A 22,803-nucleotide genomic window follows, 5' to 3' on the forward strand; every position below is an offset into this window, starting at 1 on the left:
ACCCTGAACCTAGAAACCTTAATGCTAAAAAGAATGCTACTTTTTGTTGTCCATCCCCCACCACTTTTAAGACACTGCCAGCTGCTTCTGTCACTACTTTCAGCATAGCTGCTTTAACGACTTCTTTAATGCATTAGCAGACTAATATCTCATTTTCCTCCACCTTAGATTTTATACTTTTCTGGGATTTGATTCCAATGATGGGTTATTTCCGGTAATCATATATACCAGGGTTGTCGATAGGTAGTACAAATACCAGGGTGCAAAACAAAGGACTTGCCATGAGAGAACCAACTATACCAACATGCTTCTGAGTTCGCTAACATGGCACTATATATAATCTACCGTAGTCAGCACTGCTTCAGGCATCTGACCAGGTGTGAACAAGAGGGCCACCATTCATCATGTGGATCCAATTCAGCTATTAGACCCACTTTAACTTTATTAATTTTTAAATTACAATCTGACTTTACCTACATCTGGTGTATAACTGAAAATGCCGACTCGACCTTTTTCCCACCGTAGACATTCGGATGACTTCGCTCAACTCATCTCTGTGTAGAACTATCCTATAAACACAAGAACCTCTTCTAATTTTACCCGACTCTACCAAGATGGCCATTATGAACGAAACAGCTAATCTAACTGTACATTATTCTACAACTAATCTAGCAGTACATCAGTCTATAGATAATCCAACTGTACAATATCCCACACCTGATTCCTCCATATATTTTGGTGGATCATTGACATAGTATGCAATTTCGCTAACCTGCTTTCAGAAATAAGTGGTAAAGAAAGTAATAAATCATTCCATGTATATCAGGAGTACCTGCAAAACTCACGAGAACTCAGAAAGTCCCTTACACGGGATATCTCAGAATGGCTGGTATTTCTACAAGCATAGAACTGACCTAAAAATTTAGGTTAGCCAAGTAATTAACAATTTTCTCCATGCTGCCCCAGCGAGACTGTAATTTTATTTCAAGAATCCACTGGGACTCGCTATTCTACTTCTACGTCTACCCTTGAGCTTTTTGAACCCCGTGATGAACGACAGTAAGAAATACAATTAGATCCTATTACTTTACACAAATAAGACAGTCCAAAAGAGAGAGAAAAGGAAGACCCTCTAACCGGTTGAAATTGCACGAGAAATCACTGCCGAGGAACTGGCGGCGTAGTTGGCTGATGATGACTTTGTCCATAAAAAACCATCCCATGTGGCTGGTAGTACCCTGCTGTTGCTGGCTGCTGCTGCTGTTGCTGCTGTTGCTGCTGCTGTTGCTGCTGCTGCTGTGGTGGTGGAGTACTTGGAGGCCTTGCTGAACCCATTAAAACATGTGTAGGCATAGGTGGTGGAGGGGGTAAACCCTTAATGGAGCCAAACCTGTAAGGCACTGTCCCTGCCATCGAATTAGTGGTTTGTGTGAACGGATGAAGGGATTGAGGTGGCACGGGAGGAGGTGGTGGAGGTGGAAATGGAGGCTGTATCTGGGAGTTACCAGTGACGTGATTTGGCATTGCTTGCTGGTGCACATTTGTGAAGAAGGTGGTGTTGCCCATGTCAGAAACTGGCGTGGAATTATCAAGCTTGGCTCTTTTCTCAGGAGGGAAAATAGATAAACTCGTTGACCCACTAGATGTGACGCCATTAGTCATGGAAGCGGCTTCTTCTGCAGCAAGAGATGAGAGAACTGCACTAAGCATTTGAGCGGAGGATGCTGAGGCTGCTAATTTGGCAGCAACGGCTGCTGCTGCTTTCCTGTTTTCTTCCTCGGGAGTTATTGGATTTGTAAATGCTGTCATAGGTTGGGTTACAGGAGGTGGCAGAGACAAGCTGTTGGTTGTTTGGATGGGAGATGGATTGGTTTCTACCGCAATTGTCTCCGAGGATAGAGTTGTTGTGGTTGGTGGGCTAGCACTGGAAATTGGAGCTGAACTAAGCTTCTGCTTTACATTGCTCACTTGATCAATTTGGACTTGAGCAACCTGCAGCAGAATAGGAAAAATGATGAAGTAACTGCAGCAGTATTGCTGCATAACATTAAGGTCATATACAACCAGTAAAATTCTATATCTTGTGTCCATCAGAAGTTTCTGAGCTCTGCACTAATATAGTTAGGAATGCTGGCCCGGTGAAAGCTTATCAACTTGAACATATACACCGAAGTAGTATCCTTGCAATGAATAATATCTGGTTTTCACTTACCAGCTTGTCAATGGATGTTGTTAGGTTTGTTACTTTGTTGGCATCCACATGGGACTATTTTCAAAACCTCCCTCACGATTGTCATTATTATAATTCAGACATTTGGGACTCTTTTCATTGGGTTACCATATAACATGTGTGGCCTTTGGTTCATCACTGTAGGCCTGCTCTAAGTTTGTCCAAGTCAAATGTAAAGCAATTGAAAGCAAATGGAGTAGCACATGATCACCACATTCAACGCTTATTATCCATGTGGAATTTTTTTTCAATTGATGTCATAATGTGAAGATGTGAAAATGGAGAAAAGAAAATGAATGCCAATGTCTTAGGCATATGATCAAGGAGAAGCAACTATTTGTGGCTCAGCAGCTGATATGTGCCTACTTGGTTAGAAAATATGGTCTAACCAACAAAAAAGTGGTATTAGTGTCACTAAACGAAGGCCCAGATTTCTGCATAATTAAAGTAAGACAGAGAACAACAATTTGTCTAGGTCAAACCCTATCAGATTCTTCTGTTGTTTCTTCTTTCTTTGAAAAGCTAAAACAATCAGATTAGATGATGTAAATAGACGAGGTCGCTTTTGGACAGTTGCTACACTGCAACGGGTCAGTTTCACACTGACATGAAGCAAAGAACGATGTACCAGAGCAGGGAAAAGAAAAGCAAGTTGCTTCTTTTTTTGGTTAGACAGCCAGAAGCTACTGGATGCATTCTACTTGAACTTAAGCTCAACTTTATCCAAAGGAGGTCTAATTGCCTATTCTTTTGATATAACAGCATTAAAGAACTTCACCAATAGCAGCTGCGAAATGACACAAAGAATAAGGAACTCGGTAACAAACAAGTACAAAAAAATACTTGGATAACGCTACACTGCTAGAGTAAAACACCCATTTTTGAACTGCCGTCATCTGATAGATGCAAAGAATATTGGAAGTCCAGATGTGCACCCCAACACTCAAGATAAGGTGATAATAAGCTGACATGCATTGATACCTATCACTTGTGTTATTACTGAAATCTCTAAACTTATAAGATCACATTAACTAAAATGCATAAGAGGAAAAAAAAGGTGTTGTCCTTACCTGCAAGTGAGTGCGAACAAGATCCAGCTTTGATTCCTAAAGACGATATCTTAGTCAGAGAATTGACAACAACAAGTAACTATGAGTATGAGCAGATTATCAGAGGAAACGAAGACCTGATCTTTAAGTACTTCTCTGAGCTGAGTTAGAAAGGATTCTCTGGTTGTTTCAACATTTTTTAGTTGCTCAACACATTTCTTAAGAAAGTCTTCCTGCTCCTGTACTTCCCCCAAAGTTGATTTCGGCTGATTTCCTGATAACAAATCAAACAAATTAAGAACTTCATTCAAGATAATAATTGAAAATCCATATCATAGCTGCTTAAATTTCAAATTCTTGCTTCAGTCATATGAATCAGTAAGCTAAACAAGACATCTGACTGAGAACTGAGCCATGAATACTTGCATATACACCTACAGTAGGAGAGAACTCGTGTTGGAATACACTCTTCTCTTAAGAAATCATGGAATAGAATATAAAGAGGACAACAACATCAAAGAAAAGTCATGGAGGCATGAGACATCAACTACTTATCAGAACTGCAGTGCAATAGAATCCACAGAACTGCTATCCCTGTGATATCCTCTGGGCATGTTTGGACTAAGCCTGTATAACCAGATATTAAAATGAACTTTGATGCAGCTTTTTGCCAACATAACAGACTCACTGGAACTGGTCTTACTATGTGTAACTGTGCAGGTACATGCATTGGAGCTAGAAGCACCCTACCAGCAGCTATAGATCCTGAACAAGCAGAAGCATTGGGACTTTTGGAAGTTATATTATAGGCAAGAGAAAAAGGGATTGATCTACATCTGGAAGGGGACAGTCTGAGAGTTATCAATGCAATCATTGGATAACATAATGCTGTGAGACTACATCTAATAATATTATTAGAGATTGTCAGAACTTACTACACAATATTTCCTAGTTGGAAATGTTGCTATGCACATCGCGATGCAAATAATGTGGCAGACACTTTAGCCAAGCATGCTTTTTCTATTTCTAGTTTGGAAGAATGACCAAGTTCTATGCCAAACTGGTTAACATTAGCTGATGATGATACTGTTATGTAGTTCATTTCATTAACATCAGGATACTACTGAAAAACACCTTGAAAAGCAAAAGAGAGTAGCAAGATGGCGGTACACTATTAAAGAACGTTCATTTGCATAAAAACTGCTTCCATCTGTAGAAATCCGAGTCAAATCATAAAAGTTTCAAGAGATGCCAAAATAAAATTCACTTCCATATCACTAGTTATAGAAGAATTGAAATTCTTTTCATTGCGTGAACTGTGGCTCAAACAAAAAGAACATAGTTTTCCATGCTACTCGGGATCCACGGGTTATAAAACTCCCTTTTGACTAATACAAAAAGATCAATCCTGGATGTTCCCACACAAGTTTGTACGACGAGGAAACTCTGACCACTTGGTCATAGCTACCTAAAGACTGGATTTTGTTGAAGATAATGTGAAGGTGTCCTGTTGTACAGTTAATCCAAAAAAGAATTAGTAAGAAGGGATTGGAGTACTTTGTATTCTGATAGGCCTAAGTTGAAGATCTTTAGAACCACTACCTAACATGAAAAAGAAAAAGACTTACTATGGATTCAATAAAGAGACACCGGGATTGATAGAGAAATTAATAAGTGAAGTAAAAAACGCACTAAATATGTTACTTATGCCTAATTGCTTTCTGTGTTTCTATTCCGCACAACAAAGAGATGCAGTATCAAAAGAAAAGTCAACCCCATATAAAGACCAGTTGGTGACACCCGTTGTCAAAACAATGCCATGATGTTAAGAGTATTAAGAAATTGCAGATCAATGAATATAAAGTTCTTTTGTTAAGTTCTTAGTCTTTGCAACGCCTGATCAAACTTGGGGTTGCTAGTACTTGGGAAGCACTGCCTTAAGGCACCACCACTAGCCAAGGGCATCCCCCGGTCAATGCACCAGCAGCCCAGGACCCACAGGACTTCCTTCTAAAATCAGACAAATGGAGGCAAAAGGCTTTCCAGATTTGTGTCTGCCTCTTTCTTTTCGTTTAGCATTAGATTTCAAACACAGTGGAATGAAAGATGACTTCCAGATCCAAACAAGACTCTTATATTAAGTGTGATCAGTCTAATCATCCAAAAGTGCTAGCCTGTTTGGATACCACTTAGGAAGTTGCTTCTCGTTGTGAGACTACATGGTTTAGTGACACAATTTTAGAATGACTTCTAGAAGCAAAAAAGTTTAACTTTTCGTGAAACATAATGTTTTTGCTTCCGACTTCTAGAATTGTCTTCTGCTTCTGGTATCCAAACGCCCTATATAAGAATTTCACAATCCTATAAAGAAAGAAGGTGAACTTGACATGCAAAAACATAGGATGTGTCCAAATTCCATACGACATCACCAATTCTACTTGCAGATTCTAAATGTCTGTTTCCCACTCACTATAGGAGTTAACAATAAAATAGAAGCTCTTATTGGTAATAAGACGCAGCAACACTCCTGGGAACAATTTTTGAAAGTAGAGAATTATATCCCAGATTAGGAAGTCTTCAAATATGAAGGAAACAGATAAACCACAATAAGCGACAAGCAAATTTCATGGCACTCCTTAGTCTTGAGCTTTTTGATGCCAAATATATTCCGGCACCGTCAAGTATTAACAGAATTCCGTTAGTAGTTTAGTACAGTGGTGTTATGCACAGGGTTACTGATCTTCAACATCATAAGCCCGTGTTTTGGGGCTGGGATGATAAAGAAATCAGTTTTCTGCTCCATCTTATCTCCTGGTATTTCGTTTCATTATATTATACACAGTCATGGGAAGTGGGCATAACATTCAGCCAATTTTATTGAAATTAAAGTGAAGCAAGACAGAACCATAATAAATTAACAAAACTGAGAATAGACTAATGCACTTATAATTCCGAAGAATTTTATGGAAAAGGAAGATAGAAACTAAAACTATATTTGGTAACCGATGCAGAAGATGGAAACTAGATTCACATACCATCAAGTGACAAATTCTAGCAATGATGAAGTGCAGAGAACAGTAGCTCGTTTTTGCACTAAAGGAAGGAATGGTCAGGGACACAACTCTATTCCAGCCTTCCACTCCTTTTGCCAGATATTATCTTAAATCATGCTTCCGTAACAATCCCCCATCTACTAATTGGGTCTATTGTTATAAGAACTTAATGATGAACCGTGAATTTCAACTCAGCAGCCATATTTTGTCCTAGCTGACTTCCACTATATGTGTGTACTGTGGCATTAAATAGTTCAGTCTACAAGTATTGATAAATAAGACAATTTAAATATTGCTCGATTTTTGTATAATTAACAGACAAGTACCGTTACCTTGAGTGCAAGCATAACCAACTTCTTTCCCCATTTTCTCGACACGGTTAACAGCAGCCTTGCATTTGCTTAAAACAGTGTCTTCATCAAGATGCTCGTCATATATTGATTGAAATGCAGTAAAAATCTTCTCAGGTGTACCTCCAACAGCTAATTTCTGAATCCATATGACCATCAGTAAGACATGAAGTATCTTGATCCACAACTAGATCAAGCCAGATGCAGATGCGAACTTTCTACTTATATTGACAAAAATATAAATTGTAGTTTCTTACTATTCTTATTGAGTGAGCATCCTTCTTCAATACTTTGATGGAATTCAAACTCGGACTCCTTACATTGTTCTCTAATAAAGGAGGTGAATCTTTACCCAGCATTTCATCTTTAAGACCCTGACCACGAGAACCAAAGACCTTCCTTTCGTCCCATATGCCTACCTGTAAGTTTTGAATGAGACATGGTAGATTTTGATAAGGCAAAATGGTTTACAAAACAGAGTTACAAAATATTTAAATAAAGAAAGAAAAATGTATGAACGCTGTTAAGATGAGACTTTTGTAGGTGATAACTGTCATCGCCTAATTTTATGTACAATAATGTGAAAACAACTCCACACTCAGTAGTGTCTTTTCCTGCTGAAAGCCCTAGTACAGAACTATATCTTGAGAGAATAACTGCGGTAAATATACTGAACTAAAAATCATGTATTGTGAATTTATGATACAACAATATGTCACACATGTGTAAGGATGACAGTCTTGAACTCCAAATTTTGTGTTGATCCAAGAATTGAAATTTCAATGTCAACCATTGCTTCTGCGACAAGATGCAAGTAGCAAAGTCGTTATAAAAAAAAAATGACAGACTTTTGTAGTTGTTTTCAAATAGAGCAATAACAGATATAAGCCCCTACTGAAAGCTCTAGTTAGGAACCATATCTTGCAGAACAAATGGTGTAAACAAAATGAACTGAAGATCATGGATTATGATAGTATATGCCACATGTGCAGGGATGGAGAGTTGAACTCCATAGTTTTGTATTGACCCTGGGATTGGAAGTCCATATGAGCGTGCTATTGGTCAGTTTAAGAAGAAAACACCAAGAACGGTCAGTTGATCTACGAATATCAGGCCACCCAAAAACTTTTCCATATCTAAAAAAAAACAGTTCTGTAATTGATCGTTGAGTATTTATCTTTGGAACTCAGACATTTTTTGTCATTAAAGATAAGAAAATGGTATTTCCTTACGACATCAGGTAACAAACATACACAGGATATTAAGTTATGAACAATGAGTACTTCCTTACGATATCAGGTACAGCTAACTGGGTATTAAAAAGAACACTTGATCAGGGAGCATCAAGGAATCTCAAACAGTAGTAGGAAGCTCCGCAAAGAGTTTCTTCTTTTTTAAAGAGAAAGAGAATCAATATAGAGTAACTCATACAACACTTTGATTAACATCAAAATAGTAGTAACGCATACTAGCACCAAATTACCCGCACTTCTCTTTCTCATCTCAAACTGCTTCGGCATTTACTCAACAAAATTGGCCCTATAAAACATGCTATATGTTCAGTACCCAACTTTCAGGATCCATTGAGTGCGCGCTTTTTTGGACACTCTTTGAGAAGAGTGTCCAAGTGACGCCTAATCTAGTCCTTGATGTAATTTTGTAGTTATAAACTGAAGGACAGGATTCTAAGCAGACGGGGAGATACCCCCAGATAACTGCTTAATGAAAATTAACAAATCACATGCAAATGTCACACTGACATTTTTATTATGGAATGCCAACAAATATAACTCTCTATTTGATATATATATATATATATAGAAAAAACCGTGTTGTCTGTGGACATTGTACTTTACAGCTTCTTAATGAAACGATTGTCAAACATGCAAGCATTTTTTATTGCATGGATGACTAACTATTATGTTTCAGCTGATGTAAAACATAAAGCACAAAACTTGCATTTCATGAAATATAAAAGTCATTTACAAGTTACGTACCAAAAAGAAAGGGAAAGAAAATTCACTTACAAGCCTGGTGGCTGCTTTCCTTCCATTTTCATCACCATTCTCAAGTACCTCCTTAACAGCTGCAGGTAGGACTCGCCAAAATTCATTCACATACTCACTTCCTTTACGTTTACCATTTTGCAAAATATCATTTGCCAAGTATAAAAATGTAACACGTTTTTCTTTTTGACTTTTAAACAGCTTATCCCATGTTTCAACAACTTGCTTCGCTTTTTTCCGATGAGAAATACACCAACTTGATAATGCTGACCGGAAGTTAAGAAAACGTTCGCTATAAATAGTAATCGGCAATGCATATAGACACGAGATCAAACTTGGAGGATAAAGGCTAAAATGCAGACGCGAAGAGTTTCAGATTCATACCCTAGAAAATTGCAATATATACTCCAAAAACAGCTAAAGAAAAAAAAAAGAAGAAGGAGAGAGATCAAACACAGGCTCAGTAATTAGATCCAACTAGACCAACCTATTTTCTTTTACTACGGTTTAGGTCAAACTCTAATCCTCCTATTTCTGTTTTTCTGCTTCCTTTTTTTAGTAAAATCCTCCTCTGGGAGTTTGCCCAAAAAATGAAAGACAGCCAATCTACCGACTAAAAAAACACATTCTTTTAGTTAAAATACTGCTATTCAGAATCGATGTTCCTAGCAGTTAGGCTCACACACACAACTAGTCATTTGCAAGACAGCGAACTGTTGAAATTTATTACAGCAGTTAATTTGGATGTGAGAATACTCTCAAGGATACATTCAATGCTTTGCTGTGAATTGTTGAGCTTAGAAAGCTTCTCAGCTAATATCTGCCCGCTAAAACCAGTTGTCATGTTGCCCTTTCTAGCATGTACTCACCAAATTCTGCAACATTACAAACAATATTTAGCATTCTCAGGATTCAAAACAACAACAGTGACAGTCAACAATTACTATAAGAAGTTGGAATCTAGACATAAGTCATTTATGCACTCCAAGGAAGTACATATCAAGAAGACATGTAAGTTATAACATAGGCATAAACATACCTCGAAAGATACCAATACAGTCTGCATATGGAAACATAAAAGACTAAACTGGCTGGACAATGATAGCATATTTTGTAATGCATACCAATTAAAAACCCATGTGATGGCTGTCGGAAGTGGGCCAGTATCAACCTTCGAGATGGATATTTTGGCTCACAGCATTCTAAGAATTAGACTAGTATCAGTTTGTCAAGTGTGGGGGTTCCGACCTCTTTGAATATGGTTTGTGAAATTACAACATAAAAATCTATCCATGATTTCTACTCTTACGCAAAAATAATATTACTACTAATACTAAACCATGGACAATGACGTTTCCTTTTTATCATTTTAATACAAAATGGAAGTATCCTTGACGATTTTTTCTTGGCCCGTTTTAGAGCAGGTGTAATTTTTTCCTAAGTACGAGGAACTAGGTAAATGTCAAGCTAGATACTGCACATATAAGTATATAATAATGTTTTTTTATATTTGAACATCTAAGTATGTTAAAGTACGAACCAATAACAGCAGAACTATTATCCTCTTAGCAGCTAAGCAAATTTGGAAGAGTTTTCTTGTGTTTGAGAAAAAATCAGCTGGAATACATACTACAACTTATATTTTTCGGCAGTGCATACCACATCCCAAACAAATGGGATTCCAGGGAGTAACATTATCAGAGGCGAGCTTTCCAATAAATTCTGACCAACTCAATTTAAAAAGACGCATCACTTGCCCGCCAGAAGACTCTTATTAATCAACAAAAGCTCCATCTTTTCATGGGATTAACGGTTTCAAAAGTATTTTACACTTTCCAGATGCAATCAGTAGATTCAGTACCAATATAATCATTACCAACTATTCCACAGAACTTTCTCTCTTCTCCTTACTTGTGATACTCAGCATAATTATCATAGTGAGGGATAAATTATATGAAAGTTTATGAGTGGCACTTTTTCTTTTCCTGTCTATAGAAGAACAAACGAGTTCATTCCAATTAAAGTTCCTTACTTGCGGTAAGTTCTATACTATCCTCAGGTGTACAACACCATTTCAAACTAAGAACACAAGACTCAGACCTAGGTCAAGAAAAGCGTTTCGCAGCTTAACTTAAAAATCAAGAACAATAATAAATCCAGGTTAAACAATTACATCCTTTAAATCTTTGCGATCCAACTAAACTACTACAGAGCGAAAACTCTCGAATCCAAGAGAAAAAAGGATAGAAATTTAACCTGATTTCAGCTGAGAAAAACCATGTGGGTGAGAATCTGAACGCAAGAAAGCCTCGTTTACTTCTTGAAAGTATTTTCAGGAGTGGAGGAGGAAACTCTGATATATGTGAAATTCGCGAGAGAGGTGAAATGTTAAAACCCTAGATTTTAGAGTAGTAAAGTTTAGTAGCGGGAGAGAAGGGGATTGAGTTGGAGCAGCAGCAGACAAACAAACAGAAACGATTCTTGTTTCACAGCTTCGTTTTGTGGTTCTAGAACAACAACAGTACAGGGGTTTGGTGTTGAAGACTTTAGAGAGAGAGAGAGAGAGAGAGATTTGGGGGTTTAATTATCTAGGCTATCCACCAAAATTGAAATTGGAAAGACTCTTTTTCTCAATCAGCTTCAACTTCACTCCAAGGGACCAAAGATTTTGCTTATAATCAAATGACCGATATGCCCCTTCATAATGTATTTCTTTTTGGGCTTTTTGTTTGGTCTTTTTTTGGTAACACCCATTTTGACTTATTACCAAACAGAAAAAAAAAAGAATCATGATTTTGGGCATACATGAATCTTATTAGGCATACCTAATAAAGATAAAAAAAAGGATGTGAAATAACAAAATAAGAAGTCCCCTTAACCAATTTTTTTAATGGCAAATCTGCCCTTTTAGGATTAGTGTTAATACTATTGATTAGTTAAAATAATTCTGATTAGTGATTAGTGATTAGTTTAAGATTATTTAGTTATAAATTTGTGTAGATGAAAATTTTTGAGTAAGAAAAAAAGAGTTAGTTTTTTTTGAGAAGGAGAAGGGGAAAATGAGAAAAAAGCTTGTATTTGATTCAATGGATGAGGAGGGTACACTTCTATCTTATGTTTAATCTCACTTTTGTAGCTTAAAATCATAAAAAAATTGTGTTTCTTCACTAAGGTTCGGCGAGTCTGGAATATGTTCGGCTTAATATATCAGCCGAACCCACCTGGATATTGACAACTAATGAACAGTTCGGCAAGCTGAAAGTGTTATTATTATGAGCCGAACCAACTAGTTCGGCTTGTTTAAAAATGTCATAATGAGCCGAACCTAATCCTGTGTGATCTGGAAGAAAAATTACGTGAAGTTCGGCTTATATTGAGAAAATCGTAAGCGCCGAACCTTTTGGTAGTACATGGTTCGGCTATTTACATAAGTATTATATAAGCCGAACCTCGTAAATGTGATAATTGTTGGGGTAAGAGTTTTGTATTGGTTCGGCACATAATGTGAATATCGTAATAGCCGAACCTCGTAAATGTGCTAGGTTTGGCACATATTATGATTATCGAATGCGCCGAACCCCTATGCATCTCTATCTGTGACTAGGTTCGGCTTGAAATTTCATGCCGAACTTTTCATATACACTTATAGGAAGCTTTTGTGAAGAACAGTTCGGCTAAAAACGCAGCTCAATTTTGAGCCAAACCCAACACCGTAACCGTCATTTAATCGATGAAAACAAATAGGAGATTGGGTTTGTAAAACTTACTTTCTTATCCTCATTTCAGGAGTTGGAGATGCAGTTGGTTCAATTTCTGGTTCAATTGGTGGTTGATTTTCAGTTTCTACACCTTCATCTTCAATTGGTTCTTCTTCTTCAATTGATGGATTAGAAGACGATTTGGTTTGCCTAGTCCCTGCTTTTCTTTGTACGAGTCATTATATAGTTGAGTCTAATCAACGATCAAATTTTTACGAATCGACAATTAATCACGGTGATGAATTTTTTTTTCGCGGGAGGGGAAAAGTTCGGGTAGAGGAGGAAGAAGAAGAGATGTTAAGGGAAACTGATTTTGATATTTTAGAAAACTAATTTTTGATTTTTGTATTAAGGGTATAAAGGTAATTAAACTACCCATAGGGTACCCCTTATAAGTTCATCCAAGTTAGGATTATTGTTTTGTATGCCTAATAAGATTTCAGTATGGGATAATGTTTTTAGAGATTGACATATAATAACTTTAGATTAGTGTCGTGCATTTAATTCATCTTTGTCGGTCGATAAAGTCAAAAACCGCACAAAAATGAGAAAAAATCACGATCACCTAACTAACGCTACTACATTTCAATGCGTATCTCTTGTAGTTTTAGACTTGAGTTAATTGATAATTTTACTTTGTTGTTTCAAGTATTAATTAACTTTTTGTTTATGGGTGAAAACTATTTCTGCCGGTTTTGGTAATTTGGGGTGTGTGGATGAGAAATGAATCTAAACCCTAAACAAATGCACTGCATGGGAGTGCTTGTGATTCGAGAAATTAATTTGTACAATTCTGGCCTAAACCAAGAAATGGCCGTTCCAGACTTGCTTCGGTCACAAAGTGAATGAGATGGGGTTGATCTTAGGGAGGGAAGCGAAGAAGGTGTTGAGTTTGTGAAGGTGTTGGTTGTTTTATGACTTGTATCAGAAAGCTGAACTGGCTTGCAGGATGTAAGCTATCAGTTCTGGTGTTTGAATACGATTGTATCAACACTTGGTTTCTATCTTGTCTGTTTTTTTTCGGAAATAGGGAAGAGAACCTATTTATACAAGTCATTGCGCCTAACCCACGTTTCTCATGGAAAGTGGAGGAAGTGGAGTGATGGAGTAGTGGAGTCGTGGTAATTGTCCCACGATCAGGTAAAGCCCACTTCTCCCATCATCACTAACCGTCCATGACTTTCTGACACGTTCTTATGATGGCGCGCCAGACCAATACCCCAGTATGTATCCCCCAGTTTGTGACATGCTTGATGTCTTGAATGTGTGGATGTGGGACCCATAAAAAGTAGCATGTAATGCTAGATTAAATAACTAAGTTATTTAGGAAGTCGATATTTATGAAATATCATGTGTATTCTATGCATGTAATGCATCGAATATATTCAGCACGTATGAAGCATCGCATTTTAAGGCTTAACGGAGTAAGTCACGATTAAGCGTCTTAAAATAGCATCACGTCCGACCATCTTCGAGTGATTGTTTAGAGGTTGCACAGGTATGCCCTAACTTGGCCGATCACTCTGTGTGGAAGAGTGGTGGACGGTGATCGTGGTGATGCCCCACTGGTCGCCTAACTCATGTCTTAGTCTATCCATCCAAGATGGCGAAGTTGGACGGACGAGATGACTTGCAACCCACATCTACGATCGTTGGATTAGGGTTTAGGAGGTGCTCAAACACCAACCTTTAGCTTGGTCGAATCCAAGCATGGGACGCGTTTTTGGCAAGACCGATTGGTCATGCGTTTAAACGGCATGCCGGTGTACACGTTCGTACCTCACTGTCCCATGGAGATGCGATCTAAGACACTCAATTTCTCCGGCAAAGTTGAGTGGTCGAGATCAGTTTGCAATTGGAACCGCACGACCATGCCTAGTTTGGGCGCACGAATCGAGGCGCCTAGCCATGGTCAGTCTTGGCCGATTGGTCACACATGTAGAAGGGCCCACGGTGATTATATTGACATGCTTGGGACCCTTTGAACCTACATCTACACCCTCCATCTATGCCTGCGAAGATGGATGGTTGTGACTGATTTGCGACACATGTGATGTGCCGTAAACCCTAATTAGGGTTTCATGTCCACGCTATTTTAGCTGGACGAATTGGCAAGCCACGCTTCTCTTTGTGGAGGTCTACCATGTGAGGTTCACATTGGGCAGGTGGTGAACATGCCAATACCTGCCTGAGGGTTATGGGTCCGATCTAAGCCATCCAATCATGCCGGTGAAGTTGGATGGTCGTGATCAATTTGAGACCTTTAGTGGAATTTCCTACGACCCTTTAAACCTCATGCCAGCCGAACTTCGGACAACCGTACGTGATTATGTGGCTAGGTCAGGGGAGGATCAATTATGCAGGCGTGAATAGGGTCCGACGGTGTGCAGTACAACGCTTGTCCAACCGGCTATGGGACGATCCACGCCGTCAAACCATGCCAGTGAAGTTGGACGGACGTGATGAATTTGAGACTGCCGTAGGCGACCTTTATTAGTACGGCTCCTCCAATCCGCTCTGTACCAGCCTGGACATCCAACTTCAGGCTGGTGTTCGGTGGTAGTTTGGGAGGCATGGTAGGTATTCGACCGACCAGGGCATAAGCGTGCCTGCTGGTGGTCATTCCAGTGGTATCCTGCTCCTGCTGAGGATCGTCTAGGCTGGTTAAATTCTGCGGCCAACTTGCGTGGACGTGATTGTTTCTGAGACTGATATGGACAGTCCAGATCCAAATATGCTCAATCGGGCTAGTATAACACACTGAGAGATGTATGCTCAATCGGGATAGTATAACACACCGAGAGATGTATGCTCAATCGGGCCAGTATAACACACCGAGAGATGTATGCTCAATCGGGCTAGTATAACACACCGAGAGATGTAGGCTCAATCGGGCTAGTATAACACACCGAGAGATGTAGGCTCAATCGGGCTAGTATAACACACCGAGAGTTGTGGCCTATACGGGTATTTCGTGCATGCCTCATTATTGACACTTGGAGATTCGTGTTACTCTGCTGAGAGCAACACTCAGTCGTCATGTCGCACCAATAATGAGAGTTCTGCGGAAATAACACAAGAAATACAAGGCTAATCGCGCATTAATTAATAATGCTATAAATTCACAGGGTATATGGGATTGTTGCTACATGCTCCAACCTGGATGAATTTTGAGTATTTAATTCACAAAATGGTGGGATTGTTGTCACATGCTCCATTCTAGGTGAATTAGTAAAGTGAAGAAGTTTTCATCACTTATCAGTGGCTTTATCCTTTGCAGGATGTCAGCGCATAAATTTGGTTTTATAATTTTAGCCCTGAACTAAAATCCACCATCAATATTAAGTCCCCTGCCTAGCACATAATGGTTACACTATTGTGGGGTAGGCATTAGATGGTGACATATACAGATAAAACTTATGAAACACAGTTAGATGTTACCAGGAGAGACGAGTCGTCCTGTCCTTGGAGCATGTCACGTTCAAGAGGCGTCCAGGCGAGCGTTCCCCTAGCATGACGTCGGCCTTGACTGCTTCGATCGACCTTGCTATGCCTGCTTCGGTCGAGAGCCTGCTTAGTGATTGATCCGCTCGAGCGTGGGGCTGATGTGCCTGCTCAACGGACTGTTGCGCCTGCTTCGATCGATCGTGGGACTCATCATGTGCCTGCTTTCTCGAACGTGGGCTTGTTATGCCCGCCTTGCTCGAACGTGGGCTTGTTATGCTTGCCTTGCTCGAACGTGGAACCCGCCGCGTGCCTGCTTTGCTTGGGGCCGGCTGTGCCTGTTTCGACCAATCTGGACTGGTTGTGCTTGATCAAGTGGGACCCGCCGCATGTCGGCTTTGCTTGGGGCCGGTTGTGCCTGCTTCGACCAAACACCATACATGTTGCCTCACCCCAACACCAGACTTGCCCCTTGACCAACACCGGACTTGCTGATTTGACGAACCCCGACCTTGCTGACGGACATCGCTGCTTCGATCGACACCGGCCTTGTTGTCTTGTTTCGTTCGACCTTGCGACCTTGATCAACACCGGCTTCGTGGACTTGACCAACACCGGCTTTGTTTGATAACGTGGATCAATACCAGCCTTGTTTGTTGACGTGGACCAGTACCAGCCTTGTGACCTTGATCATCCTTGACCAATACCGGCCTGACGTGACCCAATACCGTCCTACTTGCGTGGTGTGATATCAGTCTTGCTTGCGTGACGAGATATTAGCCTTGCGATCTCGACCAACACCGGCTTTGCGGACTTGACTAACACCGGCCTCGTTTACTGACGTGGCCCAAGACCAGCCTTGTTTGCTTTGCGCAGCCTGGTGTATTTTAACGTGAATGTATGTCATGTCGTGCGTGACTACACATCCCATGCGTTTTCATACAAGTACTGACTCCCCCGCTTTTATTTTATTCTAGGATGAACAAAAGGGGTCCTGCTAAGATGTCTTCTGGGGATAATGATGATGCCAAGTCAGGGAGTGTTGACAGCTTCAAAGATATGTCGAACATAGATGATGAGTTGTTCACCGCGCCCTTTCAACTATCTGAAAATATCTGTTCCACAAGATAACCCTTCTCTTATCGACTTCAAGGTTTGTCATGCTCCGCTGGGCCCTTATGAAGGATGGATGAGACGTATGTTGAGCAATGAGTACATCAAAGATAACTTGACCAAAGCGCAGATTATTGGTGTATCTTGCGTGTTGAAACGGCTCGAGAGGATATTAAAGTGGCTTATGGTGTGAACGTTGAACCGGCTCCTGGAGAGAGTGTTGAAGCAGGATTCTGAAGCGAACGTGGGTCCCGGAGAGAGCGTTGAGGCGGCTCTTGAATAGACCATTGAAGCAGCTTCTGCTGGAGGGAGCGTTGAAGTGGCTTCCTCTTCAGTTTAATTTACTTTTGTGAATTCCATGCTTCTTGATTGACCATCTCTCTCGTGTTGAAGAAGTACCTTACTATGTTCGTAGTGGTTGTTGCTATGGTGAAGCTCGGGCACTGGTATCAACAAACGAACAACGGTTCTTAGCAGAAGTTGTGATCAGAGGAGACTGGCAGTAAGAGGCGTGATAGCTTCCTTGATGTTTCCTCACGGAATGAAAAATAGGGAGACAGTCCCCTGTCCACGAGCATCCACTGAGCCTTCGAATTGATAGACGTTGTCACGCTGGGTTCATGAGGCCATCTTTTCGTCTGTGTTGCGTTTCATAGACATCCAGGAATACCGCTGGTCTTTGAAAATACATCTGCTCTCTTGAGTATATCCTCGTCTTTGGACATCTTGGAACATAGCGTGCTTGCATCTCTCAGCATCTTTGAGATGGGTAGTGCTAAGCGGTCCCTAGTCACACTCCTTGGGAGACGAAATTCTGAATGTGTCTCTCATCGATGTGGTTGCAGTCGAGCCGGATATGGAATATCTTGGACGTTGCTTCATCATTGTGGCAGTCGTGCATGTGGTACTAGAATTGAAGTTGGCAATTTTGGACGCGCAGGATGTTGTATCTCAATGGCTTTCCTCTTCCTGGTTCTTTCTAGCAGGGCAGATGCTGTTGTAGATGAGCGTTCAACAACTTCACGAAGTCGAGAGGATGACCAAAAACACAAATTCTCCAACATAGCACGATAGACTTGAACCATCGTCTGATAGAGTGATTCGCCCAGATCTTTCTCGACATGACGCGCGGACATCGTTATCTTCTTGAGGCTGCTTCCCTTGAGCTATCGGCTCCAGTGGAAGATTGCCGTCATAGAGCCTTGATACATTGCATCGGCATTCTTTAAACCAAATGGCATTATAGTATAATAAAAATTTCCAAGAGGAGTTCGAAAAGTTGTCTTAATTGCGTCATGCTCGTACATCCTTATCTGATTGTACCCGCTATCTCCATCCATGAAGAAGAACATGTCGTGTCCGTTGATGGAGTCTACTAACATGTCAATGTTAGGTAGAGGAAGATCGTCTTTGGGGCAGCATTTGTTCGATTCTCTGAAATCCACGCAACACCTGATCTGTCCGTTTTTCTTTTCTGGTCACGACTTTCCACAGAAGTTTGTTCCCTCGGTGAGCGTGGGTTGCGGGCTTCACCGGATGAAGAAGAACGCCTTGTCAGCAAAGATGCATCGTGGGGCTTATCCCTCAATGATGCGAGTCGGTCCTCCTCCTGAATTGACGCCCACGTTGGGAGTGGGATGCAATGAACTTTGTCTAATCCTTCCTGCGGAGCTTCCGTATGTGTTGTTTTGGTTTCCCTCGAAGTCCGTCATTGTAATAGGCTTCAGTACGACCTTGCCTGGGCGAACCTTGGATGTCCTGGGAGTCTTGAGAGTAATCACATTCGAAGATGCTCCTGTGTCGATAAGGGCCCTCTTGAATTCTGAATCCTTGATGCGTGGGTGACATGTGGGGCACGGTTGTGACCTTCCTCTAGTTGATCGCAGCAAAACGTCTCCGCCCGCTGATTCTTCGAGAGGTGTAAAAGTTCGCATAAACTTTCCACTAGAGAAACCGCTTCCTGATCCGCCGACCTCTGGTTCATAGTAAAACTATTGACTTGAGGAGGATCGTTGTGAGGATCAGTCCCTAGTGTAGGAATCTCCATGACAGGACCGCTCATATCTGATGTCGCTTCTTTGATTAGGTCCATGTAGGCCCCCGCCGCTGAAGTACCTTCTCCGGGTGCGTTGAATGCGTTCCTTGTTGGATCCAGGAGCTGTCGCGGCTCTTGTGGAAATCGATCAGTTAATGTCTTAGGAAAAGTGAGTACCTCTTTCTGAGTTGTAAACATGTCCGTTTGGGCCCTAGCGAGAACTTCTTGTCTCTCCATCAAATCCACCATGGTAATAGGGGGTTTCCCTCCTCTATCTCCTACGTCTCCTCGCCCCAATGGAGGAGTGGTAGTTGCTCTGGTGACGGCTGGAGGCGTTACACTTGAAGAGATGCCAGGGTTTGCAGATGCTCTGGCTCTGGTGATAGGAGGTGTCACGCCCAATGGAATATCTCCTCCTGCTCCGCTTGGTAGTAGAGGAAGTAATTCCGGGAGATACATTGATGGTATTGACTGGCTGCACGGTGACACCTGGGATATCAACACCGAGAGTGTTGTCAGCGCTAGTCCCGTCAGGATTGGTTGCTAATCCAGACCTAAGATCCACCATTTTCGAAATCTGAAAAATTGAATTTTGGTATTGAAGAAATTGACTTCACAACCGAGAGATTAATCTCCCACTGTGGTCGCCAATTGTTTATGGGTGAAAACTATTTCTGCCGGTTTTGGTAATTTGGGGTGTGTGGATGAGAAATGAATCTAAACCCTAAACAAATGCACTGCACGGGAGTGCTTGTGATTCGAGAAATCAATATGTACAATTCTGGCCTAAACCAAGAAATGGCCGTTCCAGACTTGCTTCGGTCACAAAGTGAAGGAGATGGGGTTGATCTTAAGGAGGGAAGCGAAGAAGGTGTTGAGATTGTGAAGGTGTTGGTTGTTTTATGACTTGTATCAGAAAGCTGAACTGGATTGCAGGATGTAAGCTATCAGTTCTGGTGTTTGAATACGATTATATCAACACTTGGTTTCTGTCTTGTCTGTTTTTGTTCGGAAATAGGGAGGAGAACCTATTTATACAAGTCATTGCGCCTAATCCACGTTTCTCATGGGAAGTGGAGGAAGTGGAGTGATGGAGTAGTGGAGTCGTGGTAATTGTCACACGATCAGGTAAAGCCCACTTCTCCCATCATCACTAACCTTCCATGACTTCCTGACACGTTCTTATGATGGCGCGTTGTGTGATGCACGTTGTAAACCGCCAGACCAATACCCTAGTATGTATCCCCCAGTTTGTGACATGCTTGATGTCTCGAATGTGTGGATGTGGGACCCACATAAAGTAGCATGTGATGCTAGATTAAATAACTAAGTTATTTAGGAAGTCGATATTTATGAAATATCGTGTGTATTATATGCATGTAATGCATCGAATATATTCAGCACGTATGAAGCATCGCTATTTTAAGGCTTAACGGAGTAAGTCAAGATTAAGCGTCTTAAAATAGCATCACGTCCGACCATCTTCGAGTGATCGTTTGGAGGCTTTACAGGTAAGCCCTGACTTGGCCAATCACTCTGTGTGGAAGAGTGGTGGACGGTGGTCCTGGTGATGCCTCACTGGTCGCCTAACTCATGTCTTAGGCTATCCGTCCAAGCTGGAAAAGTTGGACGGACGAGATGACTTGCAACCCACATCTACGACCGTTGGATTAGGGTTTAGGAGGTGCTCAAACACCAACCTTTAGCTTGGTCGAATCCAAGCATGGGATGCGTTTTTTGCAAGACCGATTGGTCATGCGTGTAAACGGCATGCCGATGTACACGTTCGTACCTCACTGTCCCATGGAGATGCGATCTAAGACACTCAATTTGTCCGGCAAATTTGAGTGGTCGAGATCAGTTTGCAATTGGAACCGCACGACCATTCCTAGTTTGGGCGCATGAATCGAGGCGCCTAGCCATGGTCAGTCTTGGCCGATTGGTCACACATGTAGAAGGGCCCACGGTGATTATATTGACATGCTTGGGACCCTTTGAACCTACATTTACACCTTCCATCTATGCCTGCGAAGATGGATGGTTGTGACTGATTTGCGACACATGTGATGTGCCGTAAGCCCTAATTAGGGTTTCATGTCCATGCTACTTTAGTTGGACGAATTGGAAAGCCACGCTTCTCTTTGGAGAGGCCGACCATGTGAGGCTCACATTGGGCTGGTGATGAACATGCCAATACCTGCCTGAGGGTTATGGGTCTGATCTAAGCCATCCAATCATGCCGGTGAAGTTGGATGGTCGTGATCAATTTGAGACCTTTAGTGGAATTTCCTACGACCCTCTAAACCTCACGCCGGCCGAACTTCGGGCGACCGTACGTGATTATATGGCTAGGCCAGGGGAGGATCGATTATGCAGGCGTGAAGGGGGTCCGCCGGTGTGCAGGACAACGCTTGTCCAACCGTCCGTGGGACGATCCACGCCGTCCAACCATGCCGGTGAAGTTGGATGGACGTGATGAATTTGAGACAGCCGTAGGCGGCCTTTATTCGTACGGCTCCTCCAAGCCGCTCCATACCATCATGGACATCCAACTTCAGGCTGGTGTTCGGTGGTAGTTTGGGAGGCATGGTAGGTATTCGACCGACCAGGGCATAAGCGGGCTCGCTGGTGGTCATTCCAGTGGTAGCCTGCTCCTGCTGAGGATCGTCTAGGCTGGTTAAATTCTGCGGCCAACTTGCGTGGACGTGATTGTTTCTGAGACTGATATGGACAGTCCAGATCCAAATATGCTCAATCGGGCTAGTATAACACACTGAGAGATGTATGCTCAATCGGGATAGTATAACACACCGAGAGATGTATGCTCAATCGGGCCAGTATAACACACCGAGAGATGTATGCTCAATCGGGCTAGTATAACACACCGAGAGATGTAGGCTCAATCGGGCTAGTATAACACACCGAGAGATGTAGGCTCAATCGGGCTAGTATAACACACCGAGAGTTGTGGCCTATACGGGTATTTCGTGCATGCCTCATTATTGACACTTGGAGATTCGTGTTACTCTGCTGAGAGCAACACTCAGTCGTCATGTCGCACCAATAATGAGAGTTCTGCGGAAATAACACAAGAAATACAAGGCTAATCGCGCATTAATTAATAATGCTATAAATTCACAGGGTATATGGGATTGTTGCTACATGCTCCAACCTGGATGAATTTTGTGTATTTAATTCATAGAATGGTGGGATTGTTGCCACATGCTCCATTCTAGGTGAATTAGTAAAGTGAACAAGTTTTCATCACTTATCAGTGGCTTCATCCTTTGCAGGATATCAACGCATAAATTTGGTTTTACAATATTAGCCCTGAACTAAAATCCACCATCAACACTTTTATACTTGTTTTAGGAATAACGTAGCTAAAACGAGGAAGAAGATGGAGGTAACGCCTTCTACTTCTAAAACCCCCGATCCTCGAGGAGGAGTCACCAAAAAATTGGGGGCAGAATGCAGGGGAATTGACATAAACGCCGCTTTAGGAATTTGTGAACAACGGCCAGAGACAACAAGAAAATAATAAGGAAGAGTTGGAGGACAAGAATAAGAAAGAGACAATGATGGTGACGATGAAGACGAACATGATGATAATGAAGACCACGACCTCAAAAAAAAAGGAGAAGAAGCTTGTTGAACCACGTATTACAGGTTTACATATTCCTCATAAGGATAACGTAATCCCAACTCGAGAGGATGGTTGTCCCATGGTCTTCCGAAATATGGAGGAAAAGTATTGATTGGTTA

The 22,803-nt window shown here is 41.4% G+C and overlaps 1 protein-coding gene across 1 annotated transcript; it reads right to left on the minus strand.

The window, feature by feature from the left end:
* Positions 1-785: 785 nt before the first annotated feature.
* On the minus strand, positions 786-11,296 carry LOC113309896 (regulation of nuclear pre-mRNA domain-containing protein 1B-like). The gene is made up of 8 exons (XM_026558415.1): positions 10,945-11,296; positions 9,457-9,563; positions 8,710-8,954; positions 6,940-7,101; positions 6,665-6,821; positions 3,417-3,553; positions 3,301-3,336; positions 786-1,992 (listed from the first exon to the last, which is right to left on the minus strand). The coding sequence occupies exons 2-8, from the start codon at positions 9,530-9,532 to the stop codon at positions 1,159-1,161; spliced, it is 1,647 nt and encodes a 548-aa protein (XP_026414200.1). The 5' UTR covers positions 9,533-9,563; positions 10,945-11,296; the 3' UTR covers positions 786-1,158.
* Between the last annotated feature and the right edge of the window lie 11,507 nt (positions 11,297-22,803).

This window comes from Papaver somniferum, chromosome 9, assembly GCF_003573695.1.
Source record: "Papaver somniferum cultivar HN1 chromosome 9, ASM357369v1, whole genome shotgun sequence".
Lineage (NCBI taxonomy): Eukaryota > Viridiplantae > Streptophyta > Magnoliopsida > Ranunculales > Papaveraceae > Papaver > Papaver somniferum.